Source organism: Carettochelys insculpta, chromosome 3, assembly GCF_033958435.1.
Source record: "Carettochelys insculpta isolate YL-2023 chromosome 3, ASM3395843v1, whole genome shotgun sequence".
Classification (NCBI taxonomy): Eukaryota; Metazoa; Chordata; order Testudines; family Carettochelyidae; genus Carettochelys; species Carettochelys insculpta.
This window is the reverse complement of record NC_134139.1, coordinates 34,075,748-34,095,362: the sequence shown is the minus strand read 5'-3', so window position 1 is coordinate 34,095,362 and position 19,615 is coordinate 34,075,748. Positions and strand designations below refer to the sequence as shown.

General features: G+C 39.2%; 1 protein-coding gene across 1 annotated transcript in view; it reads right to left on the bottom strand.

Moving 5' to 3' along the window:
* Nucleotides 1-854: 854 nt before the first annotated feature.
* EML4 (EMAP like 4) overlaps nucleotides 855-19,615 on the bottom strand; it is a 244,447-nt gene continuing 225,686 nt past the window's right edge. Inside the window, exons 21-24 of the mRNA XM_074989602.1 lie at nucleotides 12,717-12,804; nucleotides 11,793-11,891; nucleotides 7,106-7,236; nucleotides 855-3,619 (exon numbers count right to left, since the gene is read on the bottom strand). Of these exons, the coding sequence (XP_074845703.1) occupies nucleotides 3,155-3,619; nucleotides 7,106-7,236; nucleotides 11,793-11,891; nucleotides 12,717-12,804 (783 nt within the window). The 3' untranslated portion in view covers nucleotides 855-3,154. The remainder of the gene's footprint in view (nucleotides 3,620-7,105; nucleotides 7,237-11,792; nucleotides 11,892-12,716; nucleotides 12,805-19,615) is intronic.

The window sequence follows — 19,615 nt, the reverse complement described above, 5'->3', positions numbered from 1 at the left end:
GGGAGAGGGGACAGTGGGTGGAGGGCCAGCTAAGATACACATGTGCTGCTTTTTATAAAATCTTTCATAAGTCAGTTACAGCTACATTTTTAAAAAGTAATTCAGTTACAGAAGAAAGATTTCTGTGAATTTGGCGATCTTTGTTGATTCACTAGTTTTCCTTCCTGCCACCTGGAAAAATGGATGTTAGATTACCACAAGAAGGGAATGAGGGCAATGCAAAGTGGAAAGATGACGTCAAATACAAACCACTGCTTGCAGGGCATTTTTCCCCCTGCTGCACCAGTGAAAATACAGTTGATGTTTGCTGATTGAGTATGGCAGCAATAAGTTGGTTTTGTGAGGAGCAAGTGGGGAGGTGAGGATAGTCAAATTCAAATTCATAAAATCCAGCATTACAAAATTGATATTAATAAATTCGAATTTATCTCATAGTGTAGACATAGCCAAAGTTTGTCTAGAATTCAGTGAAGCACAGCAATAGTTTACTCTTTATTATAATCCCTTTATTCAGAGATCTACTGTGGGCTTGTCAATCTATTAGTCAATGTCATGGAGAAGCTGTATGTTTAGATCTCAATCATTTAGGGACACACTTCCAAAGCAACGAGATGACTTGTAACTCCACTCACATGAATATTCTTTAGAGCAGTAGGAGTATTTCCTGCTTCTCCTGGTGAACAGGTACCCTTTACTAGCTAGGCAAAGCACTGGTTAGAGACAAGAAGATATTAAAGAAATATATTAAAAAAAATCTGATAAATGCATTACTGGTGACCTGATGAAAACGGGCATTTCAGGTGTATTAAAAGGAATCTGCACTCATATTGAAAGACACAAAGGCAATGTACTATTTTGATTATTTTATTGTTTTTTTAATCTTCAAAATTTTCTGCCATGAGACAGGAATGCATGATAGATAGAAATGGCTCAAACATCTTCACATGAAACGCACAATCATATTTCATTCACAATTATTTTTCTAAAACATCTACAGTGACATAATCCCACCCATTTCCATCCATTATCACAGATTTAATTATCGGTTAAACAGTAGTTGCCAGCAATTGAAAGCTGTAAGGCTTTTTGCATATTGGTAGAGTTTTTTGAACTACAACATAAGAATATCACAACTATAACTCTCACTTTACTTGGCAACCCCTAAGTGATAGATGTTTCCAAACGTGCGTTGCTTAGGTGGCATTCATAAAGATGATAGAGAGAGCTCTGTGTCCCATTAGCTTTGATAACCCCATTTTTCCTTTAATGGAGTTATATCCTCACTTTACAGCATATTCCTCATTTGGAACCACATAATTTGAGAAGAATAATTCTGTCATTATTATTTGGCAGAATTGTAACTCGGATACGCTAGAGCTCTCCAATAAAACACTATGTACAGAGCACAGTTTAAACAGCTGGGTTGCTTGGAATCCATATCTCCCTTCATGTGAAGAGAACTATTTTGAGGTTTTCTGGAACTGTTGTAAACAAGAGGATATTTTATATATGTAAATGTTGTAAATATCCTTTGGGAGTCCATTTAAGTTTTCTGATCTTACCAAATGATGACTAAATACCTGATCTGTAGCACTACTCCTGAGAAGATACTAGAAAGGGAATGACAGTTTTGATGCACTTTGGAATGGCACAATCACGTAAACGCTTGCACACTTAAGACTTATGAACTCATCCAAAGTTTTGAATCAAGATTTTCTAACTAAAACCTAAAATATCAGCATGATGCAGCAAGTTAAAAAATTCTATGTAATCAAAATATAAACAAGTACATAGGAAATGCATATTTGTCAGTAAATCTATTTTTTTCTTTTTAATGTAGGAAACTTATGTACTTAAGAAACAAATGTAGCTGTCTGACAAGTTCTGTTAAAAAAATTACTTTCCAAATGCATAACAAATGCCATGATATCCTGTAACTGGCCAGGTATAACCACGTAAGAGCTGCATGGCTTACAGCAATTTGGTAAGAGAAAAATCACACACACACACACACAGACACACACACGTGCACACACACGCATAAAAAAAGCAAATCTCAAAATAGGCGACATGATCTAAAGTATTGTGATACTACCATGACTGCTAAAGGACCCAGTAAAATACATTTGCAGTTTACTGATTCTTAAAGTAACCCCAGAGCAGTAAGAAGGAGAAAAAAAAAAAAAAAGAAGTTATCAACTTACTATACCCAAGCACCAATTTAACTATATTTATATTTCTCCTAGTTGTAAGGGAACAATTTTTGCTTCAAGCTGCATTTAACCCTAGACCCATCAGTCTTTTGTTTTCTTGTCATGCACTCTCTTCCATTCACATCAAGGTCAATATAAAGATTCTTATGTTTCAAATTATCAAAGCAAGCAATCCTCTGAAAACACAATTGCTTCAAATATTTAAATCAACCTTTAGGTCAACAGCAATTCATAAAGAAACCAATGTTTGGTTAATTATGATTAAATAGGTCTATACACAAGGAAAACTATTCCTTGATAAGTTTCCCCTTAGAACTAGCAGCACCAAGGGCAGACAGACTGCAAGCATGTCCACACTCCATTTGGAATTAGTAGTGTTAGAAAATTGCATATTATTAGCTCAAGAAGGCAGTTTCATGAACATGGCATTATTCTCTCGTTTCTCCTTTTTTCCCATTAAAAAAAAGAAAGAACAGCTCCACAAAATTAGTTTTTTGGATTTTTTTTTATGCACCTGGAAAAACAGCATAGTATTATTCAGCTGGTACTTATTCAGTGCTTCTGTTTGGTGTTAGTACTTCCAGAATACACTCTCTCTTGATTAAGTTGGTTTATTTCAGCTCTTCCTTAGAACTAACTTTCCCTCCCCCCCACCCCCCCTTTTTTTTTCCAGTATTGACATCATGCCACTTCCTGACAGCAATTTCAGAAATAAAAACGTGCCACTACTAACTTTGAACAATTCTTGACATTGACTGTCGAGTTGGGCCCTGGGGATAGTTCCACACGTTGAAACAAAGCCAGACTAAAAAATCTCACTGAAACCCAACAGCCGAAGTGGGCATGAATCCCAGCTATTTCCCCCTCCCCTATTTAAACCTTCTACCATTTATGAAAGCACACACACCAAGGGAAAATAAAGACCATCCGAGCTGGAAGTGTTAAGACACGGGTGAATTATCTTGCTGGTCTTCAGTAACAGTTGATTCACTTTGCTCCTCACTTGTTTCATTGGATGGTTCTTCGTAGCTTGGCTCGCCTGGATCCAGACTGCTTCCTTCACTCTGCTCCTCACTTTGCTCCTCATTGGCCTCCACAGTCTGCTCCAAATTGCTCTCCAAACATGTGAGAGAGCTGTCAGCTATGCTCTCACTTTGTGCCGTTTCATCAAATGATTGTGAAAGAGGTGCAGAGGACTCTACCACACTTTCATTGGCAGGGATGGGGGCTTTGGTTGTACCAATTTCTACTACAATGTCATTCTGTGGCAAAGTTACCTTCTCCACAAGTCTCCATTGGATAATACTCATGTCTTTCCCTCCAGTTGAAACCAAGTGACCATCGTTATATGTAAAGCTGACATTTGTCACATGACTGCTGTGAGCACTGTATTTGTGACTGGGTGCCTATTGACACAAATGGGGAGAGAGAGCGAGAGGAATTATTTGTCAGTCTTCTCCTGTTATATGTTAATATCCAAAGAATAATTTATACACACCAACTACACCAATCTATATTAATTTTCTCGGAGATACAACCTTTCCTTGAGTTTTATCACTGAATTGTACAAATTCCAAATTATAGGAAAGTTCTCAATGTTTGAGCTAGCTACACATCCTCAGGAAATCTGTGTTTTCAAGTCTGAGAGAGGTAGCTGTGTTAGTCTGTGTCTTCAAAAACAACAAGAAGTCCTCTGGCACCTTATAGACTAACAGATATTTTGGAGCATAAGCTTTTGTTGGCAAAGACCTGCTTCATCAGACGAAGTGGGTCTTCGCCCAGGAAAGCTTATGCTCCAAAATATCTGTTAGTCTATAAGGTGCCACACAACTTCTTGTTGTTTTTGTATTTTCAAGGCCAGATATGGATTTTTTTTTAAAAAAAGATAACTTTAAAACATCCACAACACATTTAATTTGCCATTAAGTGGCAACAAAATTATTTAATCAATAAGTCACTCTTCCTACTTATACATAGCAAATGTGTGTGTAGGCATACATCTGTAGAACTATCACGTACATATGCCCTCATACATATGTGCAATTATATGTTTGGGTATTTATATATTACATACAAAAATGTTAAACACATTATTAAGTTTGCCAAGTTAAGCATTCAACAGGTAGGAAATGGAAGAACCAAGGTTGACTCTGCACCCTTAATTTGCTCCCCCCCACATAAGCATTATGATACAGTTTTTATTTACATGATCACATACTCTTATTTTGACAGAGACCCTGTCTCCAGCAGGGATGACGGACACTGCAGGCCCCAGTGTAAAGTGGGATGGGGCTCGGCTTCATGCCTCTAGAAGGGGTGTGGCCAAAGGCAGAAAGTGTGGGGCCATGGGCATTTGTCCATAATGCCACTGGGACCACAGCGCTGTCCCCTCCCCTCCACCCCCACAGCCATATGGAGAGTGCTACCAGCACTTCAGTGGGTCTTGGAGCTCATGCCACTCCTGCTGCAAAAGTAGCAGTGGTGCCCAGTGACCAGAGCTCTGGGTCTCCTCGAAAGGACACGAAAGGACACAACTGCCCCCTTTGCCTCCTCCTTTCCCCCTGTTGGCAGGCCTGTCTGTCTCATTCAGTCTCAGAGGGGTAGTCATGTCAGTCTGTAGCTTCACAAAAATCAAGCAGTTCTGTAGCAACTCAAAGACTGACATTTATTTATTAGGTGGGATCCATGTCTTCAGATTTTGTCATTCAGTGCAAGGGATGAACCTGCTGTGGGAACCCAGGCATCTTACAATGCCTGCGACATATGGCATGGAAAATTTCAGCTGAAATGATTAAAGTCTGCTAAAGCTGGAAACAGGGTCTTGCTAGGGGGAAGTGTTAGGTAATCTTAGCTTTGCTTACCAGCCCTGCCTATAATATAGAGTAGGGTCTCAACATTCAGAGAATCATAGATCCTAGGGCTGGAAGGGACCTCAGGAGGTCATCTAGTCCAGCCCCCTGCTTCAAGCAGGATCAACCCCCACTAAGTCATTCCAGCCAGGACCGTGTCAAGTCGGGACTTAAAAACTTTCAGGGATGGAGAATCCACCACCTCTCTAGGCAACGAATTCCAATGCTTCGCCACCCTCCTGGTGAAGTAGTTTTTCCTAATATCCAACCTACACATGTCCCTCTCTAATTTCAGACCATTACTCCTGGTTCTGCCATCTGACACAACTGAGAACAATTTCTCACCCTTCTCTTTAGAGCCCCTCTTCAGTAAGTTGAAGGCTGCTATCAAATCACCTTAAGTCTTCTCTTCTGTAAACTAAACAAGCCCAAATCCCTCAGCCTATCCTCACAGGCCTTGTGCTCCAGATGCTTAATCATTTTTGTTGCCCTCCACTGAACCTGCTCCAGCACATCCACATCCTTTTTATACCGGGGCCCCCAAAACTGGACACAATATTTCAGAAGTGGCCTCATCAGTGCAGAAAAGAGGGGAAACAACCACTTCTTTAGATCTGCTTGAAATGCTCCTCCTAATGCACCCTGGCATGCCATTAACCTTCTTGGCTACAAGGGCATATTATCGACTCATATCCAGCCCTTCATCCACCATAATCCCTAGGTCCCTTTTTATCATACTGCTGCCAAGCCAGTCGGTCCCCAGCCTAAAACAATGCTTGGGATTCTTCCACCCCAAGTGCAGGACTCTACACTTCTTCTTATTGAACTGCACCAGATTTCTTTTGGCCCAATCCTCCAATTTACCCAGGACACTCTGGATTCTCTCTCTACCCGCCAATGTATCTACTTATCCACTTAGCTTTGTGTCATCTGTAAACTTGCCGAGGGTGCAATCCAGTCCCTCATCCAGGTCATTAATAAAGATGTTGAACAACACTAGCCCCAGAACCGAGCCTTGTGGCACTCCGCTTGAAACCGACTGCCATCCAGATATTGAGCCATAGACCACTACCCGTTGGGACCGACCACCAAACCTTTTGTCCGGATCCTGAAATCTACCATCTTGTGATCACTGCAGCCTAGGTTTCCACCCACTTCTATTTCTCCTACTAGTACTTCCCTGTTTGTGACCAGCAGGTCAAGTTGTGCAGGGCCCCGGCTGGTTCCTTCAGCATTTGTACCAAGAAGTTATTCCCAACATTCTCCAAAAACTTCCTGGATTGTTTGTGTGCTGCTGTATTGGTCTCCCAACAAATGTCAGGATGATTAAAGTCTCCCATGAGAACCAGGGCCTCTGATTTGAAAGCTTCACTTAGCTGTCTGAAGACATCCTCATCTACTGCATCTCCCTGATCTGGCAGCCTATAGCAGACACCAACTACAAAATGGCCTGTTACTTCCGCCTCTAAGCTTAACCCAAAGACACTCAACTGGATTTTCTCCCTCCTTATACTGGAGCTCTGAGTAATCATACTGCTCCCTCACATAGAGCATAACTCCTTCTCCTTTTCTCCTGTCTGTCCTTCCTAAACAGTTTATAACCTTCTATGACCGTGCTCCAGTTATGTGAGTTGTCCCACCAAGTCACCGTTATTCCAACCACCTCATGCTTCTTTGACTGTGCCAGTGCCTCTAATTCTTCCTGTCTTTTCCTGAGGCTTCTGGCATTTGTGTACAAGTATCTTAGAGAAGTGGCTGATTGACCCACTTTCTCCTCTACACCCAGGAAACCTACTTGATAGTTCCCTCCTCCTTCCCCAGGGTTCCTGCATGGAGCCCTGGGGTAGCAGTGGCTGCTGGCGTTCCTGCCCAGAGCCCTAGGGAAGACATGGCTGCCGGCGCTCCCTACCTGGAGCCCTGGGGAAGCCATGGCTGCTGGTGCTCCATGCCCTGGAGAAGCAGCTGCTCATAAATAACTGACGTAGTGAACCTTAGGTTTGCGAATGTTGAGACCCTACTGTACTCAACATAGTCTAAACTTACCTTTGGCTTGGAGCAGGGATACTGAAAGAGATGGACCTTACAGAAATCATCAGCAACTGCTATCACCTTTCGATTATGGGATCTGACAAGCGCATTTATATCTGTCCCATCTGATCCTTCAGGCCATACTCCTAGGATACACAGGATAGACAGAGACATATTTAGTAACAGTGTTTTAAAAAAATCTTGAAGCAAAAATATAATCTAAGAAACCTAAAATATGGCTAAAAATAATGACAATTGGGAAACTGAATAGGATATTGAATTCAACTTTAAATTTTGTCACACCAAAAACATCATCTGACTAGCTAAATTTGCTATTCAATACCCCAATCTTGCAAATACACTACACTAGTGTTTAACTTAAAATTCAATTGGTTGTTAAAACAGATAATTCTTGAATGAATACTGTTTGGTATATGCATTCTTGTTTTAAAGGTAATGCAAGTTACTGAGGTATATGACAAACTTGAATGCTGCATAGTATACATTGTTTTTTTCTTTTTACATTTTGAAGCAAAATAATTAGTGAATAGTGGAACTTTCTTTTTTTTTTTGAATGGCAGTATGATTAAAAACAGATGATTAGAAATAGACCAACAATGATTAACTTACACAGAAGCTCAACCCAGACATGTTCCACATATGAAAAGAGTGCTTAAATAAAACAAAGGTGTAGTGAATTGCACATAAATGCAAAGCAAAGAACTGATATGTCTAAACAGGAAAAAAAAAAAAAAGGAAGGAGCATTGAATTAAAAAAACAAGCTCTTATGCTTCCTCATGCAGCAAAAATTATGATGCATCTATGAGAGCAAGCTGGAAAAAGGATAAGTCAAGAATTAGAAGATGATACTTTATTCCACTGTGCCAACTTTAACAATACAGCTATCACTTGCTGGGTGCCAATGAGTTGCATATATACGAATAGCATTTTTAGGCACCATTGTAAGCTAGTGATTGCGAAAGATATCAATCATCAGATAGACAAGGAAGGCATCTATCCTCCTTGATACAAGCAGCAGTTAAGTCATTAAAAATAATTCCTCCACTTCATATCATCGGGAGAGAAATATCAGGGAACTCCAAGTAAACTGTTTAGCATTAGACTGAATGTATTTTACAGTATTATATTTTCAACACTACAATATTTTTAAAGTAAACAACTTGGTCACATTTGAAATTGTTATAAAAAGCAAATTCTCAATTCCATAGTTTATATGAAACTTGTTTGTGACACTGTTCATTGGGTCAGGAGTGAGAAATTTATTTTATCTAGAAGAAAAGAAGCCAGAGGAAAACAAAAGCTATGTCTAATTCTTCACACTTTGTAAGGAAGGAGGAGGGAGCCTTGCCAGTATTAGAAGATACTTGGTGCAAGTGAATGTTACTGCAGATAAGTTACCACAATGAACAACATGAATTGCTTAGGAAATTGTTGGGCAATATTTTGAATGTCTCAACAGTAATAATATCCATCTTAGAAATAACTATCTCAAGAATTTTCAAGCAACTAGAACTAAATCCATTGATCTTGAGCACATCTGTAATTCATTAATACAGTATAACCAGCAGGTGGGGCTAATAAATGAACTGTAAAGTATATTCAAAACTCTGCTGCAGACATTTCTTTGAAGTTTATATTTAGGATCCTAAATAAAGAACTTTCTTAAGCAACAAGTCTACAATTTTATCTGCTTTCTGAAATTTCAGCTGCTATTCTGGAGAGATGTTCACCAGAGAGCTATACTATATTCTCTTTCTTAATTTATAAGAAGAGCTGAGGGTCCTACTACATACAAAATTTGATTTTAACAACCAAAAACATAATCAATTTTAATAAACGGGCAGGATTTTTCTGCCAAGTTTTCAGGAAAGTATGATGAGAGTAACTGATTAACATGGCTGGGTAACAGGGTAAAAATACTGAACATTTAAAAACTTTTAAAACAGCAATGTTCAATTTACTATTATTATTATTATTATTATATGACAATATAAGCAGTCCCTATAAGATATTGTCCTTTTGTGCTAGGCACTGTAACAAACAATCAAAACCAAGTCTAAAAAAGCTTACGATCTGAAGAGAAAAAAGCCAAAGGAACATACAGAAAACATGCCCAAAAGATGAAATGATTTGCCCAGTGTTACAGCAGATAAGTGGCAGAACTAGGAATAGGACTCCTGTCTCATTCTAGATGACAATACCTTTGAGACAAAGTAATTGGTCCAGGATGCTTTTATGGGCCAGGAATGCTTGACACTAGGAAATTAAAACGTGGTGGGCCTGGAACCTTTTAAACTTACAAATATACCTTGAAGATGACCAATTATTTTCTGCAGTATAACTTGTCAAACTATTTGTTGTTCTCATTTTTATTTAAAGACACAAGTAAGTCACTGGTAGATTTTTAATTAAGGAGCATCACTCAGATTTAACTTCCATTGTGAACCCAAGACTGCTTAGAACTCTGAAGAGCTCTGAGAGCTGTTAAGTTTAATAAAACTTTACTACATAATCGTAAGAGTGCACAATGATCTGGATGCAGTGGAGATAAAAACCAGAAAGTCAGACCAGAATTACCAGCAACTGAAGTGCAGATTAAAATATATAAGAGAATGAAAGGCTCTGGATGGCACAGGGTACTGTTAATGAGATACAGAGATGTTCATCTGCATGTCCCCTAATCTGAATTTGGCCCAGGCCATCATTAGCTCCTATCTGATAGCTGTTAACTAGAATGAGGTGGTGGTCTAAATCCAAATCAGGGTGAACAGGTGTTCAAACAACACACATACAGGTACAACCACAACTGACTCTCTTGCATGCAATGCCAGCAGTATAGCTAATGACTGAGCATGGAAACAGAATTCGTCTTGTAACTCCAGGCACTGCCCCTTTGTCTCAGTTGAAGAGCACTTCTGAGAAAAAGTAGGGACTCTGATACAGCCACTGCCTATAATGTACCTGCAATGTTGCTAAATGTAGTGCTGAGGTAGGTTCAGTGCTTGCAAGATGGCATCTTTCATTAGCTCAAAATGCCAAGTAGAAAAAATGTAAGAGGAGAGCATCGTAACGTAAGAGAGGGTGTAGGCTCACTCATCCCTTTTGCCTCCTTTACAGTGCTGGATTGCTCACTGACCAGGACATTATGTCCTCATGAGAATGCTGAAAGCTTGGCTCCTTGCACTTCCTCATTTGTACCTGAGGAATCTCCTGTGAGCCACTAACCATATCCATTCCTTCATGGTACAGTTTCCATTCCTTCAATATTTGTTCCACAACAACAACAACAACAACAACAACAACAACAACAAAAGTTAGGAAATCAATGCTGCAGCCAAATATTAATCAATCCAGTTTTGCACACTCAACTTGCAGAGAAAGCAGCCATCTGCTCTGTATGCCATTAACAGAGATTTTATACACACGTTTACATAATTAAATTAAATTTTCAGATGGACAGGAGCCAGAATCCTAATCAAAATGCTAACAAGAATGTAGGCATCTGTTCACCTACACAATAGGCATGATTCCAGCATCTCTCTCAACAATCCACCTCTAAAAGAAAGGACTGGTCTTTAATTATAAAAACCAGCTTATTTGAATATACAAGCGATTGTAGCCACCAACTTAAATGTAGCCCTGCTAGAGTATTCGTGCATTAAGGAGTTCCCCTCAGAGAGTGTATGTGGTTTTCAAAAGACTATGTAAAGAATAAGCATTCAGGGGAAAAAAAAAATCTCTATTTTCTTTCTTCCAGCAAATAAATTGGCATTGAAAACTGAACTCTGACCAACAGAGAAAAGATTTGCATGTTTTTCTCTCACGTACCCAAGAATTTACTAACTTGTTTCTAACTAGTTTTTACTTTTACTGTAAGTGTGAACACAAGGGCTGTTCTCTTGTGCTAGTGGTGAATGTGTAACATTTAGCACTTTGCTCACGTGAATTGGTTCACAATGCTGAGAGGTTGAACAATTTCAACATTTCACGGGTGCTCTCCCTTAGGGCTGACAAAAAGCCATTTTGCAGAAAATAAACTATCCAGCCACAGCTCTGAGTTTTAGTCAATTCTTTCCATTTTTGTAAATTTGTTTTTTTAAAATATGCTTACCATTTTAAAGCACTCTTCCTTTGCAGGCATAGAGCATACTGCTTATCTTTGATGGTGCAGCCACCTTTCAGAGTCATAAACTACATAGTTCAGACTACACACCTCAGATCTTTACAGACTATACACACAGATCTTTACTGTACTTTCTCCCCTTTCTTCCCACCCCATTCCCTTCCCCAGTGGCACCTCTCAAAACACAATGGTTTATGGCTCAAAGTTCAACCTCCAGAGTCTGAAACCAGTAGAACAAAAGAAATCCCAAAGCTTTAAGATTAAATGGAAAATGAATATGTATTATCTATGGAGGATATTTACCCACATAGAGCTACATCCCACTTAAGATTGATCACATGACCTGCGTTGCAGCCAGTCTTCTGAGATGATGTGTAAGACAAAAAATAATTGTTAGGGGTATATGATAATAATACTACCATGTGGCAACTGAAGCACTTCTGTACAGACAATCCAATTACTGTCCCATAATCATTAATCAAGTATTTCCAATGTAAAATGTAGCATAATAAAGATTGAACAAAATGAAGGGTAAAAGCAAGTTAAATGGTGCTTACCAAACACTTGAAACCCTAGCACACAAGTGTACGTTGTCCAATCTATATCCTTACAATCTGAACGATTCCTGATAAGTTTACAGCCACTTGGAATGTCCCCTTTAAAAGAAGTGAATTAACAGTAATGGCATATGAATTAGATATACCAATTTTTTTCTCTGAAGATACTAAGAATGTTGGAGAAAATAATTAAGTGCAATTTTTTAAACTCATTTTTTAATCATTTTGGAAAGCCAACAAGAAGACACTGCTAGATTCCTTCATCATGGGAGAAATCCTTCACTAAATTCCAAGAACTTTTGAACTTTATTCTGAACCCAAGAGTCTGACTTTCCTCTCATTTACACTGGGTTTACAGATGTGTATCTCCAAATAATTCAATTTCAGCTCCAATTACTTCTAACATGTCTGCACTCTGACCAGATCACCTCACTTTTCATGTGGTACTGCACAGTTACTAAGTCTATCTACTAGTTAAACAAACACGTATTTAAAAAGGCATTAGCTATGCAAACACTATTACTATACAGCTATATAAAGACTGTTATTGGTTAAGCTTTTCTCTTTCAAATCTTACATACTTCAATAAATTACACTGCTGATACTAAATAGACAAGACATACACACTATTTTCTAAGTGTAAAACATTTTAGAGCAACATCACAACCTCATGTGACTAGTTCTGTAAATCCTACATTGTTATTCTGATTTATGACCTTTTAGAGAAGTAAACTATATTTGGAAGTGCCATTAGGTAATACATAGCTCTGAATAATATCAGAATATCAGGTTACAAAAGTTCAAATTAGTTCCTTTGTCAGAAAGCTTTTTGCACAGACAGCCCTGACCACAAACACCCCTCCATGTATTATGATTGCTAAGGCAAATTTCTGCCCCGTACATATAATTTAATTTCATACTTACAGTATAGTATTTCATAGTCTCCTGAGTTTGACATTATATACTTGTTGTCTGGGGACCAGTCGAGGTGTGTAATATAGCTGGAATGTCCCTAAAGAATAATACAATAATGCCAACATGAAATTTTTAACTGCCACCTTCATTTAAACATGAGCATATCCAGTGATGTCTGAAAAATTAATGAGGCATAGGATAATTAAAATCAGAGGTCAATAGTAAGTTCTTTTTCCAGGATGTATTGCAAACATTTGCATTCCTGTAGTAAAGATTCCTATTACACAGACACACATTTGCCAATAACTAAACAAACATGAATCTGGCAAAGTGCCTTTCCTGTAACTTATAAGAGTTTCAGAGGAAGGAAGATTCTTCCTTGGTAATAATACTGCCTTTCACAATACAAATTAATACAAGAAGACAAGTTGTTCAAGTATGGATGAGTTAATGCAACAACAAATCAGAACTCTACTTGCAACCAATTAGGAAAAGGCAAATCAGGATGAATTATCTTTTGACACAGCAACTAGACAAAGGCATGAGTTTGCTTGAAGAATATATTAATAACAAACAGGCATTAAACCAGGACAATACCTGTCTTAGTATGGAATTCCATTAGCAAAAGTAGGGGTAAATGGTGGATTTGCTGACATGTTCAGCACCCACCAGATGGATTTTTAGAAAAGCTCAGCTCCTGTTTAGGCACCTGAGTCTGTGGCTGGATTTAATAAATGTACAGCACCCGTTGATTTCAATAGGAGTTGCTGGGAATGGACTGTTCTGAAAATTTGGCTTAGTGGGAGTTACTGGTGCTGGCTGTGCTCTCTTGCAAAGGCAGCCCACATAACTTAGCAATACAGAACACTGACATGTCGATGAACAGCACAGAATACCAAGAGCTGTCTCCTACTTCTCTCCTTAAAGGGGATGAATAAATTATTACTAATAAATGAACCTGAAGTCTTATGAATGCTGCTTTTTATAAATTAGCCTGATTGAATACCTAAAAGCAGCCAATGAAAACTCTTGGGAAGCTCACATATTTTTACACTGTCCATGCTGCAGCAAGTTAACTTGTCATCCTGTTTTGCCAAAAAATCTTAAATTCTGCTACCAGTTCTTAGTTTTACTGAACAGCAGTACAGACTATTTAAAAGTTCGATATTCCCTTTTATATTCCTTTAATATAAAGATGTCCTTTTTTGACATTCCATTTTATATTCCTTTAATACATTCATTGCAGGCAGCCCCTGGATAGCCCAGAGGAAGGGAAAGGGAACACTAAATTTGTTCAGGTGGTAGAAAATTAATCCAGAAGTAGCAATTGAAAAAAAAAAAGCTTTTTATTTGGAAATGGTTCACAGCTCAGGACAGCCTCTTGGTAAATTATAAATCCACAGTGGGAGAGCTGAGAAACATGACATATGTAATATAGAGCAATTCTTAAATGACTGCAGAAAAGAAATCAATGTGGATGAGGTAATATCTTGAAAGGCTGCAGATTACAGAGCTCAGGACTTATGTGCTCCATTTTTACTAAGAAACCTGCACCTTACTCCTGGCTTTATGTTTCTAGCTACTCAATTCACACCTTTTTAAATTGTACACCTGTATACTTTATTTTCAGACTACCACACTCCAGATCATCTACATTAGTAACCTGATCAAGTTCAATAAGAAATCCAACTGCAGAATGAAATCATAACTTTATAACTGATTTCTGTGCATTGTTACATTATACTGTAAAGGCAACCATTGGCCTGCAATTCCGTTTTTCATCTGGAGCTGGACACAACTATTTCAGAACATATTCACCTTCTAACATGCACAGGAAGATGAACTTTCAGACCAATCAGCTGTGAATAACTGTTCTTTTACTAGGAATGATGGCTTTTGCCATCAGTCAAATATAAATACACTGCACAAGAGGGTCTAATCCTGTAACAATCACACAAGTAATCCTTCCTCCCACTAACTCTAATGGAACCATTGGCAAAAAATAGAGACTACTTCCATGAGGACAGATTGTGGGACTAGGCCACAACATTATAGGAATGATAGCTGTATGGCAAGTATTAAGGTTTTAACCACAACACTGGGCGCAGCTTTGGGAAGCTGCATCATTTAGGGTGCATCTAGACTAGGAAATAACTTTGAAGTTAACTTGGAAGTTAGGCACTACTTCCAAGTAGCCAGCAGAGAATCTATACACATTGCCCCTTACTTCAAAGTAGGGAGCCCAACTTCGAAGTCCTTACTCCACTCCCAGGAAGGGAGTCAGCCCCTACTTCGAAGTTTAACTTCAAAGTAGGGTGTGTCTAGACAGGCAACTTCAAAGTTATTTTTGTAGTGCAGACACGGCCTTCATGATGAATTCTGAACCACATTCGTTGATACATCCTTCAGCAGCTGTATCATATTCCCCTATTTTGAGTGTCCACTGTCTGTGGCAGAAGGGCAGAAGGCATTGTTCCTTCCATTTCTCAATGCCCTTGTGGCAATATGAACTGCTAGCAGAAGTCTGAAAGGGGCAGTTTCTGCAATCCCCTGAATACAAGAACTGTGCACTTGTCTTGACTACATAGTGGATCGATGCTGCAGTGATCAACCAACCAGTTATTTATCACATCTGCTTAGACATGATAAATTGATCTGCAAGTGCTCGCCTGTTGACACTGGTACTCCACCAGGATGAGAAGAGTAGCTGGAGTAGACAGGAAAGCAGCCCCCACCCACTTTACCATATTGAAGATACAGCAGTGAGTATGTCGACTTCAGAGATGATATTTGTATAGATGAAGTTGTGTGGGGTAGACTGATGTTGGGGAGGGGTAGTGTAGACAAGGCCTCAGAGTGTGACGTGATGGCTAACACAGTAGGAGCTTCCTTGTGCGCTGCTTCTTCCTATGCATCTCCGGGTTCCAGCCAGTCACAACCTGGCCCTAGGAAATTTGCACCTACTTATCTTACCTGAGGAATTAAGCAACATAATGTCAAAGTATTCACTACAATTAATAGGATTAGTCAAACTGAATTACAGGTGAAATCTTGTTTTTCAAATGAGCTTTTCTTTACACACTATTAAAATAAAGTAGCTGTAGCCAAAATATATGCTCTGGCCAAATCTTCTGCCTAACATGAACTGTGACATCAATCAGCACTGATGTGTGTTCTGAGCAATGGAGCACTTTGTTTCAGTCTTCTGACAAAATCAAATCTACTATCTTATTTTTTCAGATGTTAAAGCTGATTTAAATCACATAAGTGTCAGTGTTTAGATTACAGCCCTCGCCTCTCCTAAATACTTTGAATACTTTGGCGAACAGCCACAAGGCAAGGTTGATGGATCAATAGCTAGCGTTACAAGCATAACCTTATATATCTGTCATTAATCCATGCTCTTTGCCCTGCAGCATGTGCATGTTTGACTGGTGCCAGAACACAAAGTCACTCTTCCTTGCATACACAAGGTCATCAGTGTAACTGATAAACCCACACTCCCAATAACCTCTGTGTTAAAGATCCTTAGGCCTGATCCAGTTCTTATTTAAGTCAATGTCAAAATTCATGGGAACAGGTTTTCAGTGCTCATGAATGAAGCTTACACTTGTGGAAAGAGAGTGTGGTGGTGGATTTATAAGTTTACTACATATTCTCATCTACAAATGCATCTCTAGGGCCGTGTCTACACTAGCCCCAAACTTCGAAATGGCCATTTACATGGCCATTTCGAAGTTTACTAATGAAGCGCTGAAATACATATTCAGCGTCTCATTAGCATGCGGGCAGCCGCAGCACTTCGAAATTGACACGGCTCGCCACCGCGCGGCTCGTCCCAACGGGGCTCCTTTTCGAAAGAACCCCGCCTACTTCGAAGTCCCCTTATTCCCATCTGCTCCCATCTACCCCACATTTACATGGCCATTTTGAAGTTTGGGGCTAGTGTAGACATGGCCTAGGGTGTTTGTTTACTTAAGGTTTTGAACACATTCAAAAGATAACCAGACCTTTGCAAGACCTTAAGCCATGTAATGGAATCTGGAGTTCTATGAAAGTATTCCTAATATCCTGCAAGGACAAAGTTAAATTATCCTTATAAGCCAAAGATGAGTGAACTTGGCTCCTGGTTCCCCTTTCCTACTTGTATGGTCTTCCACCTTTTTCTCTCCCGCTCCATTTTATAATGAACCTTATCCATATTTGCCTCACCAGCTGCACTCATCCTCTAGTCTAGTGCATGACATGAAGACTAGAGCCTTCAGACCCAATTTCTCTCTGCCCCATAGGGTGTTCTGTAGATATGTGTTCCTAGGTGACTTAAGACCTGGTGTGTGGTCCCTCCCAGTGAGCCCCATCTGAGCACTCAAACAATACATCCACTGAATTTCTTATATAAAATACCTGTGGATGGCTGTTGAGTTGCTTGCAAAATTATACAGTGTGTATATAGACATATTTATCATTCTACTTTCCTACCTGTCACAGTGTCCCCTAGAGGACTTGCTACATTTAGGAAAATGACTAGTCCTGATGATATCATGTACTTTGGGATTAGTTATGGCTTTTGAGATTATTAATTTATTGATGACTGACAGACCTATACTGTAGTTGAGAGAAGGATGCATGATACTTTATGAGAACACCAGTACACTGAAAAAACTGAAACACACAAGACTGGATTTTTTTCCTCTCGTTTTTCAAACCCTTAAAATTTGCAAACTAACTCCGACATAGAAATAAAATTGGACAGCTGTTTACTAAATCCTGCCAGACCTTTAGCAGCTGTTAAAATTCCTTGGGGCGGTGGGAGAGTGAACAAAGCTATTGGCAAGGGGGCTCCAGGCTGGAAAATCCCTTCAAGCAAGTGACCGTGACAGGGTGAATCTAAACATAAAAACTTGTCATAATATTTTAAATAGCACAATTTTATATTCCAATAAAAATCATCCCTCAGCAGCTACCATTGAGAGGAACACTTCTTTTTACACACTGTGCACTTACAACTAGTTATTGAAAATATTTGGCTAGCAGTTTCCCTTTCTACTGCTAATATACATCTGCCTTAATGTACTGAGGTAGTAAATTCATGATCCATGGATCACAGTGTCCACAGCTCAGGCTGTTACACCCCCTCCCCTGAAACAACAGTAAAAATCAAGATGCTTATGGCCCTGAATGAATAAGTAACACATAATGATGAATAATAATTAAACATGTTATACTTAGGATGCAGTGAGCACACAAAATAATTCCTTCCAGTTCTGGAGATAATCCCCATTTTAAGTATAGGATATAGCATGAAAATCTTTTTTTATATTTCTCTATCTAAGGAACAGTATACCCACTGTACATCAATTTATTTACAAATCTACTTGATCTAGACATCAAAGATTAATGATAGTCATTCACATTATTATTGCAAACTGTTAGGAGTACCCATCTCATAATATTTTGGTGCTCTTCACATAGCTTAAGACTGGCTAAAATGAGACTTGTCAGAGAACATGAGTATATAATTCAGCTCCATGATTTTCTGTAGCAATCAACTAGACAATAGTAAGAGGCAGAGATCTGAATTATCTCAGTTGCAATGAACAGCATGGATAGAAATACTGTTTAATAAGGATGGTGTCAGGTAATCTAGAGATGCTTTGGTTCCACATAGGACTGAAAAGGACCTTGACAGATTTTCTACTGCAGTCCCCTGCACTCAATGGCTGGATCTACATGGATCTGTAGTGCCAGCAGCTTTATGGAAATGAGCAGTTTTGCAATTGCAAATGGCTGCTCATTAACATAATCACATGGCTAATTAGCACAGCCATACGAGATCACCCTGCCGGCAGTAAATAGGTTTTATAGATGTGCCTCTGCAGTCAACAACCCTCTTTGTCGCCATCCCCTTATGTGTGAATCTATATATTATTTAAACCAGGGGACCTCAGCCTTTCCAAGGTGGAGTGTTGAAATTTGACCTTTTGAACCTCTACATATGGTCCAAGTGACAGTAATACATTTTAAAATCACTAATAGTCCTTCTTACAACAGCTTCATTAACAAATACATTAAGATGTAGAGCTTTACCATTTAGGTGGTGGTTGGAAGCATTAGCTAGTTTTTTGTTAATTCATAGGCTCCATGGCTTTGAGCAAAGATCCTGGCTGCATGGGAGTGAAAGGATAGGGCTGAGCTCCTGCCTCATGTGCCAGTGAAATCAGTTCACGTGCCACTCTTGGTATCCATGCTGGGGGTTTGCTGACCCGTGATCTAGACCATCCCTGACAGATGTTTGTTTAACCTCCTCTTAAAAATTTCCAATGATGGAGACTCCACAATCTCCCTAGGCAATTTATTCCAAATCATTGCCAAAGATACTGTACATTATCAAACTCAAAACTAATCCCTGTGGGACCCCTCTTGATATGTCCTTCCATCCTTACTGTGAACCACTGACAGAGATTCTCTGGGAACAGTTTTCTGACCAGTTATGCATGCACTTTCTGGCAGCTCCATTGAGGTTTTATTTCCCTACATGGCTTATGAAAAGTTCTTTCCTACTAAAGTCAAGGTACACCATATCTGCTGCTTTCCTTGCTCCCCATCCACAAAGCTTGTTACCCTGCTAAAGAAAGCTATTGGGATGGTTTGAAATAATTTGCTCTTGACAAATCCATGCTGACTGTTACTTATTGCCTTACCTATACCTCTCTATCCATTTGCTCAGAAAACAGCAGCTCCTACCTTCTCAGCTACAGCAATAGTGGAAGTTTTACAGCAAGTACTGTAAAAGAATCACCACTGTGAATTCTTAACTGCTAGATTGCTGCTATCATACCAATTATATGTGCTGCTCTACCAGGCTGGGTAACTTACAGGGCCTGCATCACTGGCCCTGAGCAAGGAGT